Here is a 21845-nt window from a genome sequence, read left to right as displayed (position 1 = left end):
GTATTGGTGGTTGACTATGTATTGGTGGTTGACTGTGTATTGGTGGTTGACTGTGTATTGGTGGTTGACTGTGTATTGGTGGTTGACTATGTATTGGTGGTTGACTATGTATTGGTGGTTGACTATGTATTGGTGGTTGACTATGTATTGGTGGTTGACTGTGTATTGGTGGTTGACTGTGTATTGGTGGTTGACTATGTATTGGTGGTTGACTATGTATTGGTGGTTGACTATGTATTGGTGGTTGACTATGTATTGGTGGTTGACTATGTATTGGTGGTTGACTATGTATTGGTGGTTGACTGTGTATTGGTGGTTGACTGTGTATTGGTGGTTGACTATGCATTGGTGGTTGACTATGCATTGGTGGTTGACTATGCATTGGTGGTTGACTATGTATTGGTGGTTGACTATGTATTGGTGGTTGACTATGTATTGGTGGTTGACTATGCATTGGTGGTTGACAATGTATTGGTGGTTGACTATGTATTGGTGGTTGACTATGTTTTGGTGGTTGACTATGTTTTGGTGGTTGACTATGTATTGGTGGTTGACTATGTATTGGTGGTTGACTATGCATTGGTGGTTGACTATGCATTGGTGGTTGACTATGTATTGGTGGTTGACTATGTATTGGTGGTTGACTATGTATTGGTGGTTGACTATGTATTGGTGGTTGACTATGTATTGGTGGTTGACTATGTATTGGTGGTTGACTATGTATTGGTGGTTGACTATGTATTGGTGGTTGACTATGTATTGGTGGTTGACTGTGTATTGGTGGTTGACTATGTATTGGTGGTTGACTATGTTTTGGTGGTTGACTATGCATTGGTGGTTGACTATGTTTTGGTGGTTGACTATGTATTGGTGGTTGACTATGTATTGGTGGTTGACTATGTATTGGTGGTTGACTATGCATTGGTGGTTGACTATGCATTGGTGGTTGACTATGTATTGGTGGTTGACTATGCATTGGTGGTTGACTATGCATTGGTGGTTGACTATGCATTGGTGGTTGACTATGCATTGGTGGTTGACTATGTATTGGTGGTTGACTATGCATTGGTGGTTGACTATGTATTGGTGGTTGACTGACTTCTACGACCTCCGGGAGGGGGAAGAAGGGAGAGATACGTAAAGAACTTAGAGCACAGCATCCATTTTGCAGATGTTATGTTTTTAAAAAATAACTGTATATCTCAGCTACGCTAGAAACTATATGACGATTATTTAAGACTCGACAGACACAAAAAAATACATAAGGGCTTTTTGGAAAGAATAATTTTTTATAAGTGGGAAAAAAAAATTAATTGTAATAATTCTCAAGTGCTCTCCCTTATCATTAAAAGTCGGAACAATACAAGATTTTGATATACTTTATTTTAATTCATGCATATTTTATCAAATCTTTTTTTTATCAGAAAATGTTTCAATAATACATAGAACATCAGAACCCATAAAACGACCGCAGAAAAAGAGAGCACAGCATTCAAAAAATAATCAAAAGCATACACAACTTCTAAATATTAGTTGCCTGTCAGTAATAGGACACGAAAATAAGATTTGAGAAAGTTCTATCCCACAAAGACCCACAATCCTTTTGGAGTTAAGGCAGACAAGAACCTCGACTCAATACGATGTACATGAGTAGGCCCTTACCATAGGCAGGCTTAGCAGCTAGCGTGAGTAAAAAGTTAAAGTAAAGGGCCCTACCCTAATCCTAACCCAAAAATATCAAACTAGGAGCCCATATAGTAATTGCTACAGGAGCCGTAAAGGCTTCAACAATATTGAGTAACAAGTTAATGTTTAGAAGAGCTCTTACCGTCTGTATGGTACAGCAGACTGCTTGGCAGGGGCCTATTATATGTGTATCATATTTGTATCATATTTGTATCATATTCGTATGATGGGCTCAGTGTTAAGAAAAAATCTATATCGCGGAGCCCTCTCTCATGCCCAGTGGTATGGGCCTTATCACCACCCCTCCCCCTATGACAGGGGTGGACTGGATGTCTAAATCGGCCCAGGCTTTTCTATACACTACAGCCCATAAATTGTATATCATATGATGGGCCTCCAATTATCGACCTGTTTCCAAAATCATTGTTATTTTTTAAAATAATGTACCGATAACTGTATGCATGCTCTATATCTTTATAAGAAATATAGGCCTTATGTTGCTTTTTAATCGCTATGTTTGTAGGCCCCTAAAGGATGAAGCCTACTAATAGTACTGTCTACGGATGTTGGCTATTATATTACAATGTGTTAGATTAAATTAGTATTACACTGTAGTCTGAAAAAGATGTTTTTAATATGACGCTAATATAGCCCCTTATATATGAAAATATTATAAACCTTTAAAAATTGAATGCGTGCCATAGTGGCATTCATGAGGCCCTTTAGGTGGCCCCACCGGCCCATTTGAGTACCAGCCCACCGGGCATTTGCCCATATAGCCAGTCCGCCCCTGCCCTATGACCACCTCTGTTAGCTAGCATTCCCTTTACTCCCTAAATGTCTCGTAAACACAAAAATGTTAAATGTTGAACGTTAAATGAATGAGGCTAAATGCACTCTTACAAAACCCTCCGTCAGCTTCTAGCTCTAGATCTAGTTCAGGTGTGTCTCTGTGGCCTTGAAACAGTTGTAAGTTGAGAAATAAAACAACAACAAAAAAAAGATTCACTCAGGCATTTCTACCAGGAAGACTTACACAGCTTAACGTCTGCTGTCGCGACCAATCAAATTCTAGCATTTCCTTTTCGCCGTTCCAACAGGTGGACATTGCTTACATGAGGTAGAAAGGTTCAAAGGATTATATTGTAACCTTAGGTTTAAATCTTTTATTTCGACGACATACAACTCTGAGCGTAATGCATGAAATATTTAGTTTTTCTTTTTTGTTGTTGTAATATACAAAAATAACTTTCATAAATAATATGCATAAAACTAAAAGCAAGAGAAATAGACCTATAAAAATGCTTTAAAAAACAAAGACAATGTCTTCTATTTATGCAGAGATGTATACCTTTCATAAAGTAAAATTCCCCTTTCATACCTTGTGGTTCAGAGGGCAGATGTGGCCTTCGGTTAACCAGGGTGTCATGTGGCCAGCACAACTGCCTTTACTTTTATCCCCAACTAATGTCAGGTACCTATTAAAGCTGGGTGGGTTCAGAGGCGCCCAAAGACCCCAAACTTAAAAATCCCAGTCTTCACTAGGATTCGAACCCGGGACCCACGGCTCAGAAACCAAGCGCTTTACCGTTCAGCCACCGCGCCTTTTACTATTAATAACAAAAGAATATTAGAGTTAATTTAAAAAAAATGGAACACTGTTTCCCCTCCCATAGTTTCCCCCCCCCCTCCCCCGAGAAAAAAATTCCTTGTTAAGTGAATCTATAAACCTTCTAGACTTATACAATTCTAATGGTAGGTCTTTAGATCTAGACTTAAAAACTGTGCGCAAAATGTTCCTGAACATAAAATTATAGGTCCCTTTAATTAATATGGCCTACTTTCGGAAATACCAGAAGTCGCATAGTCTGTTCAAGAGAAATATTTTCTAGTCTCTAGTCAAATGTAAATTAATTTTTTTTTTATACTTTAAAAAAATTATAACTATCAAACTAGAATTTTTCCAGCTAATATTTGTTTTCCCAAACGATATACATCAGCTGTCAAATTTCTAGGAAAATAGTTAGAGCCGTTTTCGAGAAACGTGTCCACCCACACAGAAGATTTGGCCCACCCATTCCGAATGTGTGACTTGAATGAAGGTATTTTAATAAAACATGTATGTACATCAGCAGACGACGAAAGCGATTGGAGCACAGCGTTCCAAGCATGTTCAAAGCTTTTTACAATACCTCTATTCAACTCATAACTTAATTGAACCTGGAACCTTCTGGGAGGGAGGGTGGAAACCCTGAACACTGATCTCGAAAACGGCTGTAACGATTTTCCATTTTTTTTTAAAATATATCATTCATCATTGATTAACAGAAAAATTATCGCTCTATAAGTTCGAATCCTGGTGAAGACTGGCTCTAATAGGGAAAGTAAAGGCGGTTGGTCGTTGTGCTGGCCACATGACACCCTTATTAACCGTGAGCCACAGAAACATCATCTGCCCTATAGACCACAAGGTCTGAAAGGGGAACTTTACTTCTAAGTGGTATAGAGGAGGTATTGCCTTTTAACACAATATTTGTACATTTTGTTCTTGTTATAAAATTCCTCCTTTCTTTTTATAGAGGCCCCCGAAATAGGATACGTCACTATTTAGTAAGTTTGTGTAGTCTGTCTGACAGCCCATCTATCACGTTTTAATTCTAAAAAAAAAAATTTGATATATAAAATCCAATCTCTTGATACTTTAGAGCTTACTACGTGTAGATGTACAGGCCACTATTTTTGCTTTGAAAGCGAACCGTTTTTGGTTTTTAAATTAAATATGTAAGCGGGTTTTTTTCTTCATAAAAATACAACATTTAAAAACAAATTACTATTAATAGTAAAAAGACACGTGATTCTATATTAAGAAAAGGATGATAATAGCAATAATTTATATTTAGTATCATTTATATGCATTCACATTATTATTTCTCAAAATAGAGTTACAAGAATATAAATATTACTAAGAGATGTCATTTCGGCCTTACGAGCTTCCAATGCTGTACCGAAGACGTTAATTTTTGTAGCAAAAAAAGAAGGAAAGCATATTGTACGTATAGGTTGATTAAATGTTTTAAAACAAGATTTAATAAGCAGTGTTTTCTAGTTATTTAATACCTGCTTATTGTACAACAATAAAAATACATATACCCTTAGAATACCTCACCAAAGGGAATGGATGTCGTTCAGAGGCAAGGAATGAGGTATTGGCCAGACTCAAATTAAGCCATATTTTCATTTTTGTTTGTCCCGTGTTTGAATCCTGGTGAAGACTGGAATTTTTTTAATTCGGGATCTTTGGGCGCCTCTAAGTCCACCCAGCTCTAATGGGTACCTGACATTAGTTGGAGAAAAGTAAAGGCGGTTGGTTATTGTGCTGGCCACATATGACCCCCCGTTAACCGTGGGCCGCAGAAACAGATGACCTTTACATTATCTCCCCCATAGATCGCAAGGTCTGAAAGAAGAACTTTACTTCAAAACAAACAGTTGTTTGAATACTTTGAATATTAGAAATGTAGTAACGATAACAACGTCCACCTTGCCAAGGGATACAATCACCTCGGCAATAATTTTACCCCATACATTTTTATTTTGTATGGAGGGATATACGACTTTGTTTGTTGATAATTGATATTCGTTCTAAAAATAATGAAACCAGCTTGCATTGCTTACCAAGCAGATGACCCAAAGGTGGGCCCATAGGGCGCCACCTCTGAGTTTGTGTGAAAACACAAACTCTCCTTGTTATCTTGCTATTTGATGTTTTAAGGTTTATAAATAAAACAAACACTGCATTGAAAGTTTTACTGTCATATCAAGTTCTTCAAAACAAAACAAACAAAAAAACCCACAATGCTGAAACTATCTCGTGTCAACTCTCGAGTACAAAGCACTTTTGGAATTTTATTTGTCTCAAAGACATTCTCAGCACTTTAAAAGTTATTTTCGCTTGGCAGTAGATTTTCGACATTCAGTTAGAAACGACAAATTTGTAAAGACTTGTCCAATGAGTCGGCAGGTACAAAATTCCTGTGTTTTATGTAGGTCAGGCCAGTGTCATCTCTAGAGGCCTCGTTATGGGCTGGCACGCGCGCAGGTAGCGCGTAAAGTGTAAGAAGCGGAAATGAGAGGCACTCTGAGCAGACGTCGGTCTGATTAATCTAAGAAAAAGTGCGACCAAGACAGTTTAATGGAGGCCCTTCTAGCGAATGTTTCAGACTCAACTTCATCAACTATGTTTATGTTTAACTCTGCTAAGCAATGTTTAAAGAAAGCACTGCTGGAGTGAGATACATCTTAGGTGCTTTAGTCACTTAGAAGAGTACACTCATTTAGTAAGGTCATCTGGTAAGAATGTCAGCTAGGAGAGGGGGCCAATGTGGTACGATGTTAAATTTTTAGTGGCGGTAGACACTTAAAGATAATGATAAAAAATCAGTGGCATATCAAGCATACCTGCGCCCCTTGATATACACCTCTTATTTTGAAAAAAAAATTATGGGATTCAAACCAGAGTTTTATCCGTGTTGCCGATACGCTAGTATTTTTTTCCCTTTAAGATATATATATATATAAACTGTCAAATTTGTAGGAAAATTTTAGAACCGTATTTTGAGATCCTTGTCTGCCCACCTCCCCCCCCCCTAAACCCATGAAGAGTTTACAAACTAATAAGAATGGGGTGTAATAGAAATACATACATGAACACTTTTCATAATTAAATACAGATAATTTTTTCTCTGTCTTGCATGATATAGAATTATAGTTGATCTTGTGAAATAAATAAAGTCTTGTGTAAATGGTCTCGTATAATATATACATTTGTGTACGATATGGGTGATCTTGTACTATATAAATGACAAAGATGTCCAACGATCGTGTACGATAAAGATGATATTCAGGGCCGGCATTAGGCATAGGCCAGCTAGGCAGCCGCCTTAGGCCTCCGAATGGTGGGGGGCCTTGCATAGGACTAAACAATTTTTAAAAGAAAAGAAACAGAGAAATTTGGATCAACTCTAACACACAGCAAAACTCTATTGCTCTACGTCTGCAAGACTTTACGTCTGCTAGACCTTACGTTTGCAACATGATTCAAGCATTCATTAACGAAGCTTATATTTGCCAGTTAGACTACCAGTATGCTAGAAGACTTTTTAGTGAAAATGTCCAGACATTATTTCGAGTCTGGTGCATCAAAAGATAGAAGAAAAAAAAGAGGAAGATCTGCATATCGGCTTCGATTGGATAGATCTAAACTTCTGGTGATCTCTCGTTTAATAAAAAAGAATGTATTGAAAAAAAATAGATTGATTTCGATATGGATACAGATATGGTTTTAATAAATTGCATGATTTTATTTTTTCGTTTATATTTAATTTTTATTTGGGGAGCCACCAAAATCAATTCACCTAGGGCCTCCAATTACTTTAGGACGGCCCTGTGATATTGTACGATATAGATGATCTTGTGTAATAAAAATATTGACGAAGATGTTCCCGTTCCGTTGAGGAAATAATGAAACGAAACATAGAGACACAGCAAACTATTGTCAAGAAGAGAGGGAATTATCGGACAATCTTCTTAGCGCCAAGTCTGAGACGAGGCTTGACCTTGTTGGCATACCTCTGATTTACTTCCGGGTCGCTTCTCATAATAAACTCGACTTAAAGTAATAAATAAAAGTAAGGAAGTTGCCCCCCCCCCCCCGGGCCTAAAATAGACAGTCAGTGAGCAGAAAGAAAGGAAAATGTAAAGAGAAATCTGAATGCCAAGATACTAGCCAGCTCTAGGTGGGTAAAGCCAAAATGTTTGAAATTTGAACCATGCGAAACACATAGACTAATTGTTTTAAAATCAAACTCTTCATTGGTTTTATTCGCACCATAAACTCCACCTTCATCTGTTTCTTAGTCCTTTGGACCGTTGGGACACCACACATGATCTTTTGACCATTTCTCTCCATTCATCTCATTTTTGTTTTTGTTTTCCAGAATTAGAGTCGCTTTCATTAACAGACCCGTCCATTCTTTAATATTGTCTTCCTATCGTTCCCTTTGTCTGCTTCTCTTACTTTTTCCTGGTACTGTTCCCTGCATAAACATCTTTGCGATCCTTGTCGATCTTATGATGTTTCCGCACTGCACCGTCTCAGAATTAACTTACTTGAAATTCACAAGTAGTTTGAACAGACAGACAGACAGACAGACAGACAGACAGACAGATAGATAGATAGATAGATAGATAGATAGATAGATAGATAGATAGATAGATAGATAGATAGATTCATTCTTTCATTCATTCATTCAATAAATGGTTTTATGATTATCGATAATAGGTTACCTGAATCTCATGATCACTGTTGGTGATCTCCACAGCCTCGTTCACGTTCTCAAGGGCCACGATCAGGGCGTGTGTGGTCTGCAGTTTGAGAGCAGATCTGACCTCCCCAAACTCTAAACTCTGAAGCTCATTTATGCAGGCCGACAGACACCAGTTCTCTTCAAATCTCTGAAAGATATAAAGTAGAATATGTAGGGGAAGTAATTTAGATCGCAGAACACTCATAAAGCAATAAACACAAAAAAGAGTTTATAACGCATACATTTGTAAAAGGGGGGGGGGGGGGCACTGCGGGCTTGCCATACCAAAACCTTACTTTAGACAAAGTAGATGAATCGAACAATAAATAATAGACCATTATTATTAGTTGCAGACCTTGTCACAGAAAAATGAAAATATATTGAAAAACAAATACTGTACGACTGTCGACAATATGTAGCTGTTGCGCCAATTTTTAGCACGATAAGGACGACGGAGGAGTCGGATGTTCATTAGCTCGCTGCAAGTCTATTAGGGTAGAAATAGGCGTAGAACACATAATATGTAGCAACATCATAAACCACTTAGACAAACATAATGTCCTCACACCATACCAACATGGCTTTAGGAAATATAGATCATGTGAAACACAACTAATAGGACTAATCGATGATTTTTCAAAAGGTTTAGATAATAGTGAACAAATAGATGCTATCTTACTAGATTTTTCTAAGGCTTTTGACAAAGTTCGCCACCATAGTTTGCTTAAAAAATTAAAATATTTCGGCATTAATGGTCCACTGCATCAGTGGATTAAAGACTTTCTGATAGGGAGAGAACAAACTGTAATAATAAATGGTTCTAAATCAACACCGATAACAGTAAACTCAGGTGTACCTCAAGGAACAGCTTTGGGTCCACTACTATTTTTAATTTACATAAATGATTTACCAAATTGCATTACTTCAGGAACAAAAGTCAGATTATTTGCAGACGATTGCATAATATATAGAACAATAAAAACAACACAAGACACAGATATTTTACAAAGAGAATTAGATGAATTACAGAAATGGGAATCAAATTGGAGCATGTCTTTCCACCCAGAAAAATGTCAGTTGTTAAGAGTAACAAAAAAAAACTAAAACAAATTAATTCCACTTATCTTATTCATGGCAAACCAGTAACACAGACTAAAATGCAAAATACCTAGGTGTTATAATAAATGAAAAACTGTCATGGAATCCACATATTGATGAAACTACAAAAAAATCAAACAAAGCATTAGGATTTATTAAAAGAAATTTCTATAAATCAAATAAGAAAATAAAACTAAAATGTTATTTAACCTTGGTTAGGCCAATAATAGAATATGCATCCTCTGTTTGGGACCCCTCAACTCAAGAAAACATTAAGAAACTAGAACAGACACAAAATAGAGCAGTGCGATTCATAACAAACGAATATTCACATTTGACTAGAGTAACACCTTTAGTAAAATCACTAAATTTAGAAAGCCTTCAGGACAGAAGGCTCAAAAGTAAAGTAGCAATCATACATTAAACACTGAACCATAATCTTCAAATACAAAAACAAAATTTAATAAAATACTCTGAAAGACACAAAGATAAAGGCACATTCCTCGTCCCATATGCTAGGACAAATTTGTACAAATACTCCTTCTTCCCTAGTGCTATTAGAGCATGGAATGGGTTGCCTGAGCTAGCCAGGAAAACCAGTGACTTGGCAGAATTTAAGTCATTGGTTAATATGCATGACTAAATGCATGACGCGTAGGACGTAATCATCTCTTTTTTGAAGTAACGTCTGTATTATACAGGATAAGATAAGGTAACACTTACTGCCCTTTTTTTTTTTTTTTAAAGCTTGTTTCAAAAATGGTTTATATCTAAGCGCATACAACGTGCAAAGTTAGTAAAGAAAAAAAAAACTGACGGAAAGACAAACAAATGAAAAGTTGATATAATCTTTTCCCTACGGTGAATTATAGAAAACGAAAGAAAACTTTACAAAAAAATAATTGGAAAACAAAATTTTTATTTTTCAGTAAAATAAAAAAAAACAACTGTAACGGTAATAACAAAATTATGAAGTAAAATTGTACGACTTACACCTTGCGCTACTTTATAATGACAGTCTGTTGAAAAGCAGTTTATTCAGTAAAATATATTCACTATATCAGTAAAGCTTGTACACCGGTTACATGATAGATGAAGACAGTTAAGTTTGACATATAGTAAGCTCATAGATTTATATAAGGTGTCGATATGCATGGCTGCCTGATTAGCATTAGCAAAGGACCAACCCAATTAGGTCACGGAACCAAACTCAATGAGACATGCCTCTCTTCACCTGCCAATTTTTGTTTCCAGGGACTTCAAACCCGTAGAGTGCAGAAAATGAGAAACTTATTTCACACACATTTTGACAATATCACGATCAATGATCACATGATGTCATTATCAGCTAATTATACATTTTTTACAATCGGAACACGTCATTTAGGCTGTCCAACATTAAGCACAAAATATTAAAAGCTGAATGTAATGAATGAATGAATGAATGAATCCTTCCATCTATCCGTCCGTCCGTCCGTCCGTCCGTCCGTCCATCCATCCATCCATCCATCCATCCATCCATCCATCAATCTATCTATCTATCTACTATCTATCTATCTATCTATCTATCTATCTATCTATCTATCTATCTATCTATCTATCTATCTATCTATCTATCTATCTATCTATCTATCCAACCTATTTATCTTTAGGATTAGAATTCCAACTGAGTACAAACAAGATTCTGTCTCTGAATATCTGATCATCTAGTCTACAATCTTAATGTCTTGTTCTCCCAAAAGTCAAACCGTCAACTATCTGGTATTTTAAGATCTGAACATTATAAATAAATAATCAAGTGCAAAAAAAAAAATGTATAGCAGCATCAATGAACAGAAGTGAATATTTTTTATCGCATTCAACTTGTCACGTGACAAAACCATTATGAAACTTTGACGCCCTTTTTTCTGTTGGAAAATCTTGACATCGGAAAAGATAGGATTCTGTCAGTCTGTCTGTCTGTCTCTCTCTTACACACATGTACTCATATTTTATAAACTAATGCGTAGGTCAACAAAAAAAAAATCCAGAGAAAGTTTGAGAGAAGAGTCAAGAATAACGTAGTCATCTAGAAAGGTCTTTTATTTTTGGAAGAATTTAAAACGAAAAACGAGGTAAGATATCAGGGTCGTTGATTATCAGACATTGGTTATCGGCCATTATTCGTTGCACCCAGTTCAATTTTTAATATTGATAGTATTTTGTCAGTCTAGCTAACTTTTGTACGTACGCAGTTTCTACAAGTGATTTATGTTTGATGTAAAGGTTTGATATAATCATTCTAGCATTCATTTTATTTTTATATTGAGTTTACATTCTGGGCTCACATAGGTGTCACCAGCCATATGAGGAGGCGCTAAACTCCAGTGCAAAAGCCCATCAGACCACTCTGTGACAAAAGTTGTCATCGTCGAACAATAATATAATATTGAGTTCGAAGATACTAAACTTTAATCGAATTAAATTCCAAAACTGCATTTTTTTCAGCGTATTACTATATTAGTACCTTCGAACCTTCAAGCGTTACGTTACAGTAATTCGAGAGATAATCATTCAATTAATAGGCCAACTAATATCAAAAGGACGCTAAAATAACAACGTAGTATATAAAATAGACCCCCCCCCCCATTGATGAAACATTATAACGCTCAGGTGACACCCAACATTGTCACAAATACACTTTTTAGAAATTAAACCACGATCAACAATCAATATCTGAATCACATTGAACTTGATGCAATCCGATCAACATTTGTTTTTTACTTCGATCAGTCTTGTGATGTTGTTTACATCTATGTCACGTGCTTCCAACAATAGGTCCTAAATTTAGTTCATTAAAGGGAAAGAAGCAGGGCTGGATTTAGACTAGCTAAGACCCATCCCCCCCCCCTAAGATATTCTAGATATCAACATAGGGCAATTTATTTCTTTACTTTTTTCTTCAAAACCATTTCTGGGGGCCCATCAGGCAAGTAGGGGCCCTCAAGGCAAGTAGGGGCCCTCCAGGCAAGTAGGGGCCCTCAAGGCAAGTAGGGGCCCTCAAGGCGCAAGTAGAGGCCCTCAAGGCGCAAGTAGGGGCCCTCCAGGTAAGTAGGGGCCCTCAAGGCAAGTAGGGACCCTCAAGGCATGTAGGGACCCTCAAGGCATGTAGGGGCCCTCCAGGCAAGTAGGGGCCCTCCAGGCATGTAGGGGCCCTCCAGGCAAGTAGGGTCCCCTAAGCTATAGAATATGCTGTCTATATGCAAGTCCACCACTAACCTAGAAAGGGTCTTGTGACACGGCTACTATACGGCAAGTGTGGCCAACCGTGACACACGGTCAAGAGAGTGTACCTGGCCAGTTAGTGGACTGGAGAGCTTGTCACGGGTGTTTTTCAACAAGGAGAATGAAACATCTAGTGGCTTGGCTTGTTTATAAATGTCTTTTGTACATTATATTACTATTAAACTCTTGCAATTAAAGACTTAGAGAACGTGTGTCACCACTGGTATATTGGTCTAAAGTCTTGAAAATGAATACAATTTAAACTTGACCGAGTCTGTTACGACGAATCGGAACATTATTTTATAGGATAGACACTATGACCATGCAAAATCAAATGTAACACTCACGTGATTGTAAAAAAAAAAAAAAACGTTTTGGATCATTGGTCACAATTAAAAGAGCAGGAGCAGACGACGATGACGTCAGAGACATGCGCAAGGGGCATTATTCCATTGACAAAGAGCAGAAGGTATAGATGAATGATTTCTTTCTTCTTCTCGCAGACGTGATTCATTCTTCTGCTTCCGGAGGAAGTTCCCTTACAATCACTTATCCAGATCATTCAATCATTCAAAACTCTAGTAAAACGTGACACTAAATTTGAATCAAGGGCAAATCACTCTGATCATCTTGATGTCATTATAGGTGAGGTAAAAAAAAGCATTGGACACTTTACAAAAGACTCATTGACACTTTACAAAAAGACTCATTGACACTTTACAAAGGACTCATTGATACTTAACAACTGACACTGTAAGAATACCACTTCTAAATTTAGACCTACAGGAATTGAAAATAATTTTGATGGCAATCTTACATTAACCGTTTATCTCTCTATAGATAATATATGTGACATTTATAGCTTAACTAATAATATATCTATTTAACTACAGGTTATCATCGAGAAATATATAGAGGGACTTCTTATGGTCAGACAGTTACGCTAGGCAGGGCACGTATCCCGTATGGGGGACGAACATATGCCAAAGGCAGTCTTTTTTGGTGAGCTAAAAGGTGGTCGAAGTGACAGAGGTGCCCCACGGAAACGCTTTAAAGACTAGCTTAGGCGCCAACTTGCCTTAGCTGACAAAGAAGAGAGCACCTGGCTGTATGCGGCCTCGGAACGAGACATTTGGAGGTCACTCACAAAGGCCGCAGGTTACACAACGGCGGACAACGGTTATGCTTGCCCTGGAAGTGGCAAAATATGTAGGTCGCAGATGGGGCTGCGTAGCCACGGGAAATGCTGCACTGTAATCTTTGGATTCGAAGACAAGCCTTAGTATTATCATCATCGAGAATACTTCAGAGATTTTCATCTTACTACAAAGGTTTTAGCTTCTTCAGTTTTTTTTGACTTCTGAAATTCGCAATCATCGCGATATGTTTTATTCCAAAAGTCATACTTAAACTCGATAGTTTCTGTACTATAAATCGTTCCAGGCCAGTGCCAAGTCGTGCTTTTAATTACTAATACGATGCTAAATGAGCTTGCGTAACATGTTGCTATAATAATTTCCTCTTTTGCTAAAGTGCCGTCTATACATCCTTTAACAGCAGACGACCCGGTATACTTCAGCAGACGACCTGCTATACTTCAGCAGACGAACTGCTATACTTCAGCAGACGACCTGATATACTTAAGCAGACGTCAAATTACTCCCCAGATAAGTGTAATCAAAGGGGTATTGTTTAGTAGGTCCATTAGTAGGGAACTTAAGATGTTCATGCACGCAGTTTGAGAAACAGAGTAAAAAAAATCAAATGGTCAATGACGATTTAAGGTCATCTGTTACTGAAGCACAACCACCAACCACTTTTCCATTTTGAATTCTAGGTATTGTCGGGATTCGAACCAAGAAAACCTCCAGTTCGGAAATCAAGCCACCTGTTATCGATAATATAAAATAACCTGAAAAACCTTGTTGGTAGCAACTAAGGGTACTATGACCTTGTACATAATCACATAAATGACATATTAAATGTCCTATCAGATGACATGACAACCTCGTGCCTCTGACACCCACTTAGCTCCTTCCCGCTCTACGATCTCTACGTCTGCTCCTAGTCATTGATCAAGTCAGATAACTCTTAATGAATGCATTGATTTGGCGCTGGCAATAAAATTAAAATTCTTGAGGGGGGGGGGGAGGCCAGCGGTGTGTTCGGCGAGGCGAGACAGGGGGTTCCAGAGATACATATTGTCCAGGCTTGTCCAAGATCTAAAAATATAATTGGCACGTGATTTTCCTAAATTCGGTGGGCCCTATTGTTGCGTTAAAAGTCTCGGTGCCCTTTGCACCGGTGTTTTGTTATTTTTTGTCTCTTAAGTGTAACTTGTACGTGACAAACGTCTTTTAGATCTAGCTATCATGACATTTTGGTAGAAATAGATTTTATTATAATAAGGCAGTGAACAAAAAAAAAAGATCAGCGGTGTCGCCTTTGTTCTTTCTTCACTTAATTTTTAATTACACGTGTTTGTTTATGTTTACTTTATAAGAATAGTATGCCCCAGCAAAGTAGCCCTTATTTCCTGTGGTCAAACGGCAAAATACAAAGAAGGCCAAATAGCGTGGAAGAAATAGTGCCGACTAAAAAGATGCGACAAAGTAGCGGCGACAAAAAAAAAAAAAGCTCCGACGAAGTAGCGTCCTTAATAATATAGATAGGCCCTCTATATGGCTGGCGGGTTCGCTAGACGCTAGAGTACATAGAGAATGTCAGTTGATCCAGTTAGCAGTTATATATATATATATATATATATAATTTTTCGATTGGGATCGAAACACCGGTAGTAGCCGGTGAATAAAGTAGAAGTTATAAGCAACATGGTGGCAGACGTGAACATCTGTTGACTTACCCGTGTGACTCCCGCCTTTAACAATGGCACAATGGACGGCTCTTCGGTATGCTCGTTGGGACTGCAAATGGAAGGAATCGAACAATGTAAACTTTACATTGTGCAACTTTATATACAGCTTTATATACAACTTTATATACAGCTTTATATACAACTTAATATACAACTTTATAAGCAACTTAATATACAACTTAATATACAACTTTATATACAACTTTATATACAACTTTATATACAACTTTATATACAACTTTATATACAACTTAATATACAACTTAATATACAACTTTATATACAACTTAATATACAACTTTATATACAACTTAATATACAACCTTATATACTGTATACAACGAAAAATATAACATAATATATACAATTTTATACAAATTTATGTAACTTAATACACATCATCATATCTATCTATCTATCTCTCTATGGCCTCCTTCAGTCGCGAAGCGACTATGGATCATATTGGTGAGATGAATGCCTGGGCATTAGCTGTGGTCGAAACGATGTCGCCCACACATCAGTTCCCCCCTCTCCACGCAGCTGATGTATCCAAAGGAACGGCAGTGCCGATACAGTTTGGGGTCAGCGGCGTCGCAGGTTCTGCTAGAGTGTATCACAGGGTGCTGCAAACTGCCTTAGGGTCGCCAGCTCCTGATTTTTCCTCAGGGTTGACTCCCGAAGCCTTTCCCATGATTGGGTATAGCTGCAAGGCAACAGAGATTTGAATTCAGAGTTTTTCTTCTCCTAGGTGGGTAGCCAGCCATGGCTAACGAGCCCCTCCTACCCGAAGCTTACTGGTTAAGGCGCCAGTTACTCGCCTTTGCCCCTTCTCCTGTTAGTGAGAACAGTTCCGCCGGACTCAATATCTGAGCCACAACATTATCATATATGACTGTATATAACTCAATATATAACTTTATAAACAAGACAATATTATTCATATCATTTACTATATAACTTTGTCTACAACTGTATTATTACTACATATAATTTACTATGCAGGTTGCTTTCTATTAAACAGTACAAAGCCCAATATACAACTTTATTTTCAACTTTATATAGCTTTCTTTACAACCTAATAAATAATTTTTCAGTATAGTATTAAAGTAATAAACACTACAATTTGTTATCAGTTATTAATTAATTCCATTGGCAGAGCTGAGTTTTAGTTTATTGTGAACCCAACAGAAGCATAAATACGTGCCAGCAATCTAAGCTACTTTTTACAATACGATCTAGGCTTCCACAATGAAACATAACAAATGACCTTTGACTCTTTCTTTTCATGCTCGTGCGTCTTACAACCTTGAGCCGAGGGTAAACTGAGCCTCGAGTTCAAGTCTCGTGGACTGGAGAGAAACCCGATTTAGTGATTGGATATTTGGTCAATATGTGACATCAAAAGAAAATCCATTACCGATGACAGACGGCCAAAGAAGAAAAAAAAATTAACTACCACCGGACAATGGTTATGTCTACTTTGGATGAGGCAAGATATTGGTGTAACCCTAAGGTAGGCACACAACGAACAGGTAGGCACTCGACGAACAGGTAGGCACTCGACGAACAGGTAGGCACTCGACGAACAGGTAGGCACTCGACGAACGGGTAGGCACTCGACGAACAGGTAGGCACTCGACGAACAGGTAGGCACTCGACGAACATGTAGGCACTCAACGATCAGGTAGGCACTCAACGAACAGGTAGGCACTCAACGAACAGGTAGGCACACAAAGAAAAGGTAGGCACTCAACGAACATGTAGGCACACAACGAACAGGTAGGCACACAACGAACAGGTAGGCACACAACGAACAGGTAGGCACAGACCGAACAGGTAGGCACAGACCGAACATGTAAGCACTTAACAAAAAGGTAGGCATACAACGAACAGGTAGGCACTCACCAAACATGTAGGCACTCAACGAACAGGTAGGCACTCAACGAACAGGCAGGCACACAACGAACAGGCAGGCACACAACGAACAGGCAGGCACACAACGAACAGGCAGGCACACAACGAACAGGCAGGCACACAGCTAACAGGTAGGCACTCAACGAACAGGTAGGCACTCAACTAACAGGTAAGCACACAACGAACAGGTAGGCACTCAACGAACAGGTAGGCACTCAACGAACAGGTAGGCACTCAGCGAACAGGTAGGCATTCAACGAACAGGTAGGCATTCAACGAACAGGTAGGCACACAACGAACAGGTAGGCACACAGCGAACAGGTAGGCACACAGCGAACAGGTAGGCACACAACAAACAGGTAGGCACACAACGAACAGGTAGGCACACAACGAACAGGTAGGCACACAACGAACAGGTAGGCACACAACGAACAGGTAGGCACACAACGAAAAGGTAGGCACTCAACGAACAGGTAGGCACTCAACGAACAGGTAGGCACACAGCGAACAGGTAGGCACTCAACGAACAGGTAGGCACACAACGAACAGGTAGGCACTCAACGAACAGGTAGGCACTCAACGAACACATAGGAGGCAGGCAATAATAAATGATGCATTTATTATATAAACTATCAACAAATAGTTAGACTTGGACTTAGACTATAAAGTCACAGGGAGTAACGTCTCAAGTCCTAATTAATACCAGAACACAGAACAGACCACCGACGCACTATCTAGTGTCGCTCAAGGTCTCCCAAACAGTTCCCTAGTATCACACACAGGACAGCAATCAGCGCCAGACTGTTCAGACTTCCATGGCTTCAGCCGGAGACAATACAGTTCTTTATATAACTAGCCCACAAATGACTGGCCGCAACAGAGTCGGATAAAAGGATATCTAAGTCGACAACCGGACAATGGTTATGCCTGCGCTAGTTGTGGCAAAATATGTAGGTCACAGCTGGGGCTGCGTAGCCACGGGAAATACTGCATTCCTCATTGATCTTCGGACTCGAAGACGAACCATATTATTATATAGACGTCTTTTGTGTGTATTCGTAGATATTCGAATTTAGTCATTAACCCATTCATATTCATTATTACCAAAAAATCATCGTAAAAATATTAAATAAATACTGGCTTGTCACGTGATGTTAGGATCTAAAGTTATAATAGAGCATTCTTTGAAAACATCAGAAATTGTTAAGTAAATAGTTGTCTCTCCTCCGTAATAGCGCGCCAATTTATACACTTGTTACCAGCGGCAGATAAAGCATGTCTGTTTAGTTACCATCGGTTTGCACGGAATTGTCTATCTTGATAATCCTTAGTATGTATTTACATTTTTTTTTCTCTTAATCTCCCGATGAAGGAACTATCCATTATTCAGGCAGACGACTTAAAAATAGAAGGAGAGTTCGGAGCACTGTGACCTTGTAACATTTGAAACTTAAAAAGTAGATACACATTTTCTCACGAAAACTAACAAAAACAAAACAAAACAAAAAACCAATAAAAAAAATCATAAAATCTGAGAATAGAGGTCACTGCAGCACTACGAGAGTATTCATCGAATGACAATAGCTAAAATGTGGCATAGAAAAAGAAATGGACCATCGCAAACGAGATTCTATGACACTCGGGTTGGGTCAGAAAAGCTAAAATATGTATAAATCGTGAAGCAGCGTTATGAGTTATGAACAACCCTTCATTTCTTTGGCTCCATCTCTGCCTCCTCACTGATATCATACGCACTTAGCAAGTAGAGAGTACGCTTTTTTTTTAAATTGTAATTTATATATCTATAGTAACTTAGATCTAGAATCAACAAACTTCAGCTTATACCACCACTTCAGTCAAGTACAATTTCTTTCCCTTGTTCTAGATACCAAACACAAATACCAAAGTAATTAATTACCAATAGTTAATTAACTAATTGTTATTTAAAAAAAAAATGATTCTTGTGTTGTCAGGTAAAAGAAATAATTGCGCAAAATTTCAACTTGATCCGAGATTGGGTATCGAAACAACGTGTACAAACTTTTTACCAGACAGACAGACAGACAGAGTGAGTTGATATAAGTTTGTTATAAAAAAAAGTTATAACCTCACCATCTTTTTGTGACAGCCATAATGACCGTGAACTCACTGGACTTGGTGGCCTTGATGGACCTGAAAGCAAAAATATGCAAATTAGGCTAAAATGACATGTTTAAAAAGTTTTACTTTTTTAAGTAAGAGACGTCGTTTAATAAGTAAGACGTCTAGAAATGCACAAACGATTTCACGAGAGTCGTCTACGACATATCGACTCTAAACTTTGAGATTAAAACATTTCAAAAACGCGATTCTTTTTCGAATTTGTAATGTTAAAATGGTCGAATCTCTTTATATTGACGACTTTTTACAGACGTACGTGCGCTAAAGATGTCTCGCGTCTCCTTCGCATAAGTCTATTGGCCAGTGTCGCCTCCTTATTTATTAGACTTAATTTGACATGCGCATTGTCCCACACATTTTTAATACCATCTTTTAGGACCTGAACTCTTCTCACTGTGAGAAAAAGTGCGTCATAGAGAGACCATTAGTTACAGAAGGCCTGAACAATGACTTGCAACGTCACTACCTGTGGGCAGTTTAGACCAATAGCTCGTTGCCACGCCAAAGGTAAACTACGACTGCATCAGAGACCTGCTATTCGCAGACGACTGTGCCCTAAATGCCGCAAACGAAGAAGACCTTCAAAAAGAGCCTGTCCCTCTTCGCTAATGCCTGCACAAATTTTGGCCTCACCATAAATGTAAAAAAGACAGAAGTGCTGTACCAACCTCCTTGAAATAAATCTGTCACAGAATCAGACTTTCTCATAGATGGCCGGAAATTAGCAAACGTCAAAATGTTTGTCTATCTGGGAAGCACCATATCAGCAAACGCCAATCTAGATGATGAGGTTGACTTCCGTGTTGCTCGTGCCAGTGCTGCTTTTGGCAGACTTCAAGAACAAGTGTGACAACGGAGAGGACTCAGCATATACACTAAACTGAAAGTCTACAGTGCTGTAGTTCTCGCGTCACTCTTATATGCATCAGAGTCCAGGACCCTATACTCCCGCCACACCAAAAAGCTAAACTCCTTCCATCTACGCTGTCTAAGGAGTATCCATAAGGTGCGTTGTTTCCACCACATACCAGACACAGAAATCTTAAATCTTATATATGTGGTAATGAAAATAGAAAATTATGTTATAATTACTGTATGTGTGCTGGGGTCAAGATTGAGGTACATCCCTAAGTCCATCCAACTCTAATGGCTACATGACATTACCTGGGAAAAATAAAGGCGGTTGGTCGTTGTGCTGGCCACATGATAACCTCGTTAATCGTGGGCCATAGTAACAGATGACCTTAACATCTTCAACAGGGCCTGAAAGTGGTACTTTACCTTAATTTATTGCATATTTATTTCGCTTGTTTGGACAGGGCGCCACTGGTACATGTTTGAGAAGCACTGATTTTAAGACTTAAAGCTATAGACAGCGTGGCTTAAGATCAAGCACTAACAAAACAAGAATAGCTGATTACAAGCACAAATTGAACTCATTAAATATGTCTCAAACGTAGACAAATAGTAAGCTAGATTCATTAATTTCAGAAGGCTCGAACTCTGGAACTCTTTTGAAAGTCAGCCTCCGCCATCCACTCTGCCAATGTAGCTGCGGTATTCGTTCCCCATATTTTCCCACACAAAAAGGTTTAATTTTAGACGCAACGACCTGCAACCCCCCCCCCCCCCCCACCTTTTTTTCCCCCTACCACCTGTGGGTATTAATTAAACCAGAAGCATATTGCTATGACGTCATTGCTCAGTGAGCTCTTTTTAAAACAACGCGTTATAATTAACATAACGCCAGAGCAGCAGAACTGACCTTGACCGTCAGTTTAAACGACTAAGACGCGTGCACTCTGTAACCGAGACAGACTCCACTCTCAGACCTATCTACTTGGCATAAAGCTCCAAAAAGAAATAATTAATAGGCTCATTAACTGCGTTTTGTGTTGCTGTAGGTGCCCGCCATTAAAAGCTAAAGCAAGTCTTTTGTTGATGCTGAATAGAACGAATTATTTATATCTATTAAAAACTTAGGTGGGCGACAACTCTTAGGCAATGTCATGTTCATTGTCGCTATCAATTGCCCGCATTTCGGTGAGATTCGTCTGGCATGCATTTGATTGCCTAGTGACGTAACAAGTAGGCAATAGCTCACGATTTATACCAAAAATGAACTTTTACTAATGTATACCTCTTATTTGTACTTAATTATCTCAATTATGCACTAAATGTAATATAATTAGTAGACCAAAAATGTTTCTGTTCAGACTTAAAACCATAAGTAAAATCTTTATCACGTTGATTAACAATAATAGATAAAAACACTGAAAAAAATACAATCTAATAAAATAGCCAGAAAGACTCAAAAATAAAGGCACATTTCTTATTCCCTATGATAGGATAAATCTGTACTCAGTGTTTCGTTTGAGCATGGAACTAGTTGCCCGAATCAGCCAGGAAAACCAATGACTTAAACAGAGTCTGTAATTAACATGCAGGACTACAAACGCAATACTTCTTCTTATATAATACAG

At 38.3% G+C, this 21845-nt stretch overlaps 1 protein-coding gene across 2 annotated transcripts in view; it reads right to left on the bottom strand.

Moving 5' to 3' along the window:
- Window positions 1-21845, bottom strand: part of LOC106065025 (high affinity cAMP-specific and IBMX-insensitive 3',5'-cyclic phosphodiesterase 8B-like) — a 213708-nt gene that overhangs the window by 60649 nt on the left and 131214 nt on the right. For both annotated transcript variants that reach the window (XM_013223770.2, XM_056018355.1), the window contains 3 exons: window positions 19315-19374; window positions 15277-15337; window positions 8032-8199 (listed from right to left, as the gene is read on the bottom strand). In XM_013223770.2, the coding sequence (XP_013079224.1) occupies window positions 8032-8199; window positions 15277-15337; window positions 19315-19374 (289 nt within the window). The remainder of the gene's footprint in view (window positions 1-8031; window positions 8200-15276; window positions 15338-19314; window positions 19375-21845) is intronic.

The sequence above is a fragment of the Biomphalaria glabrata genome, chromosome 1 (genome assembly GCF_947242115.1).
Source record: "Biomphalaria glabrata chromosome 1, xgBioGlab47.1, whole genome shotgun sequence".
Taxonomy (NCBI): Eukaryota; Metazoa; Mollusca; class Gastropoda; family Planorbidae; genus Biomphalaria; species Biomphalaria glabrata.
The sequence above is the reverse complement of the archived record's forward strand: the minus strand, read 5'-3'. Positions and strand labels throughout refer to the sequence as shown.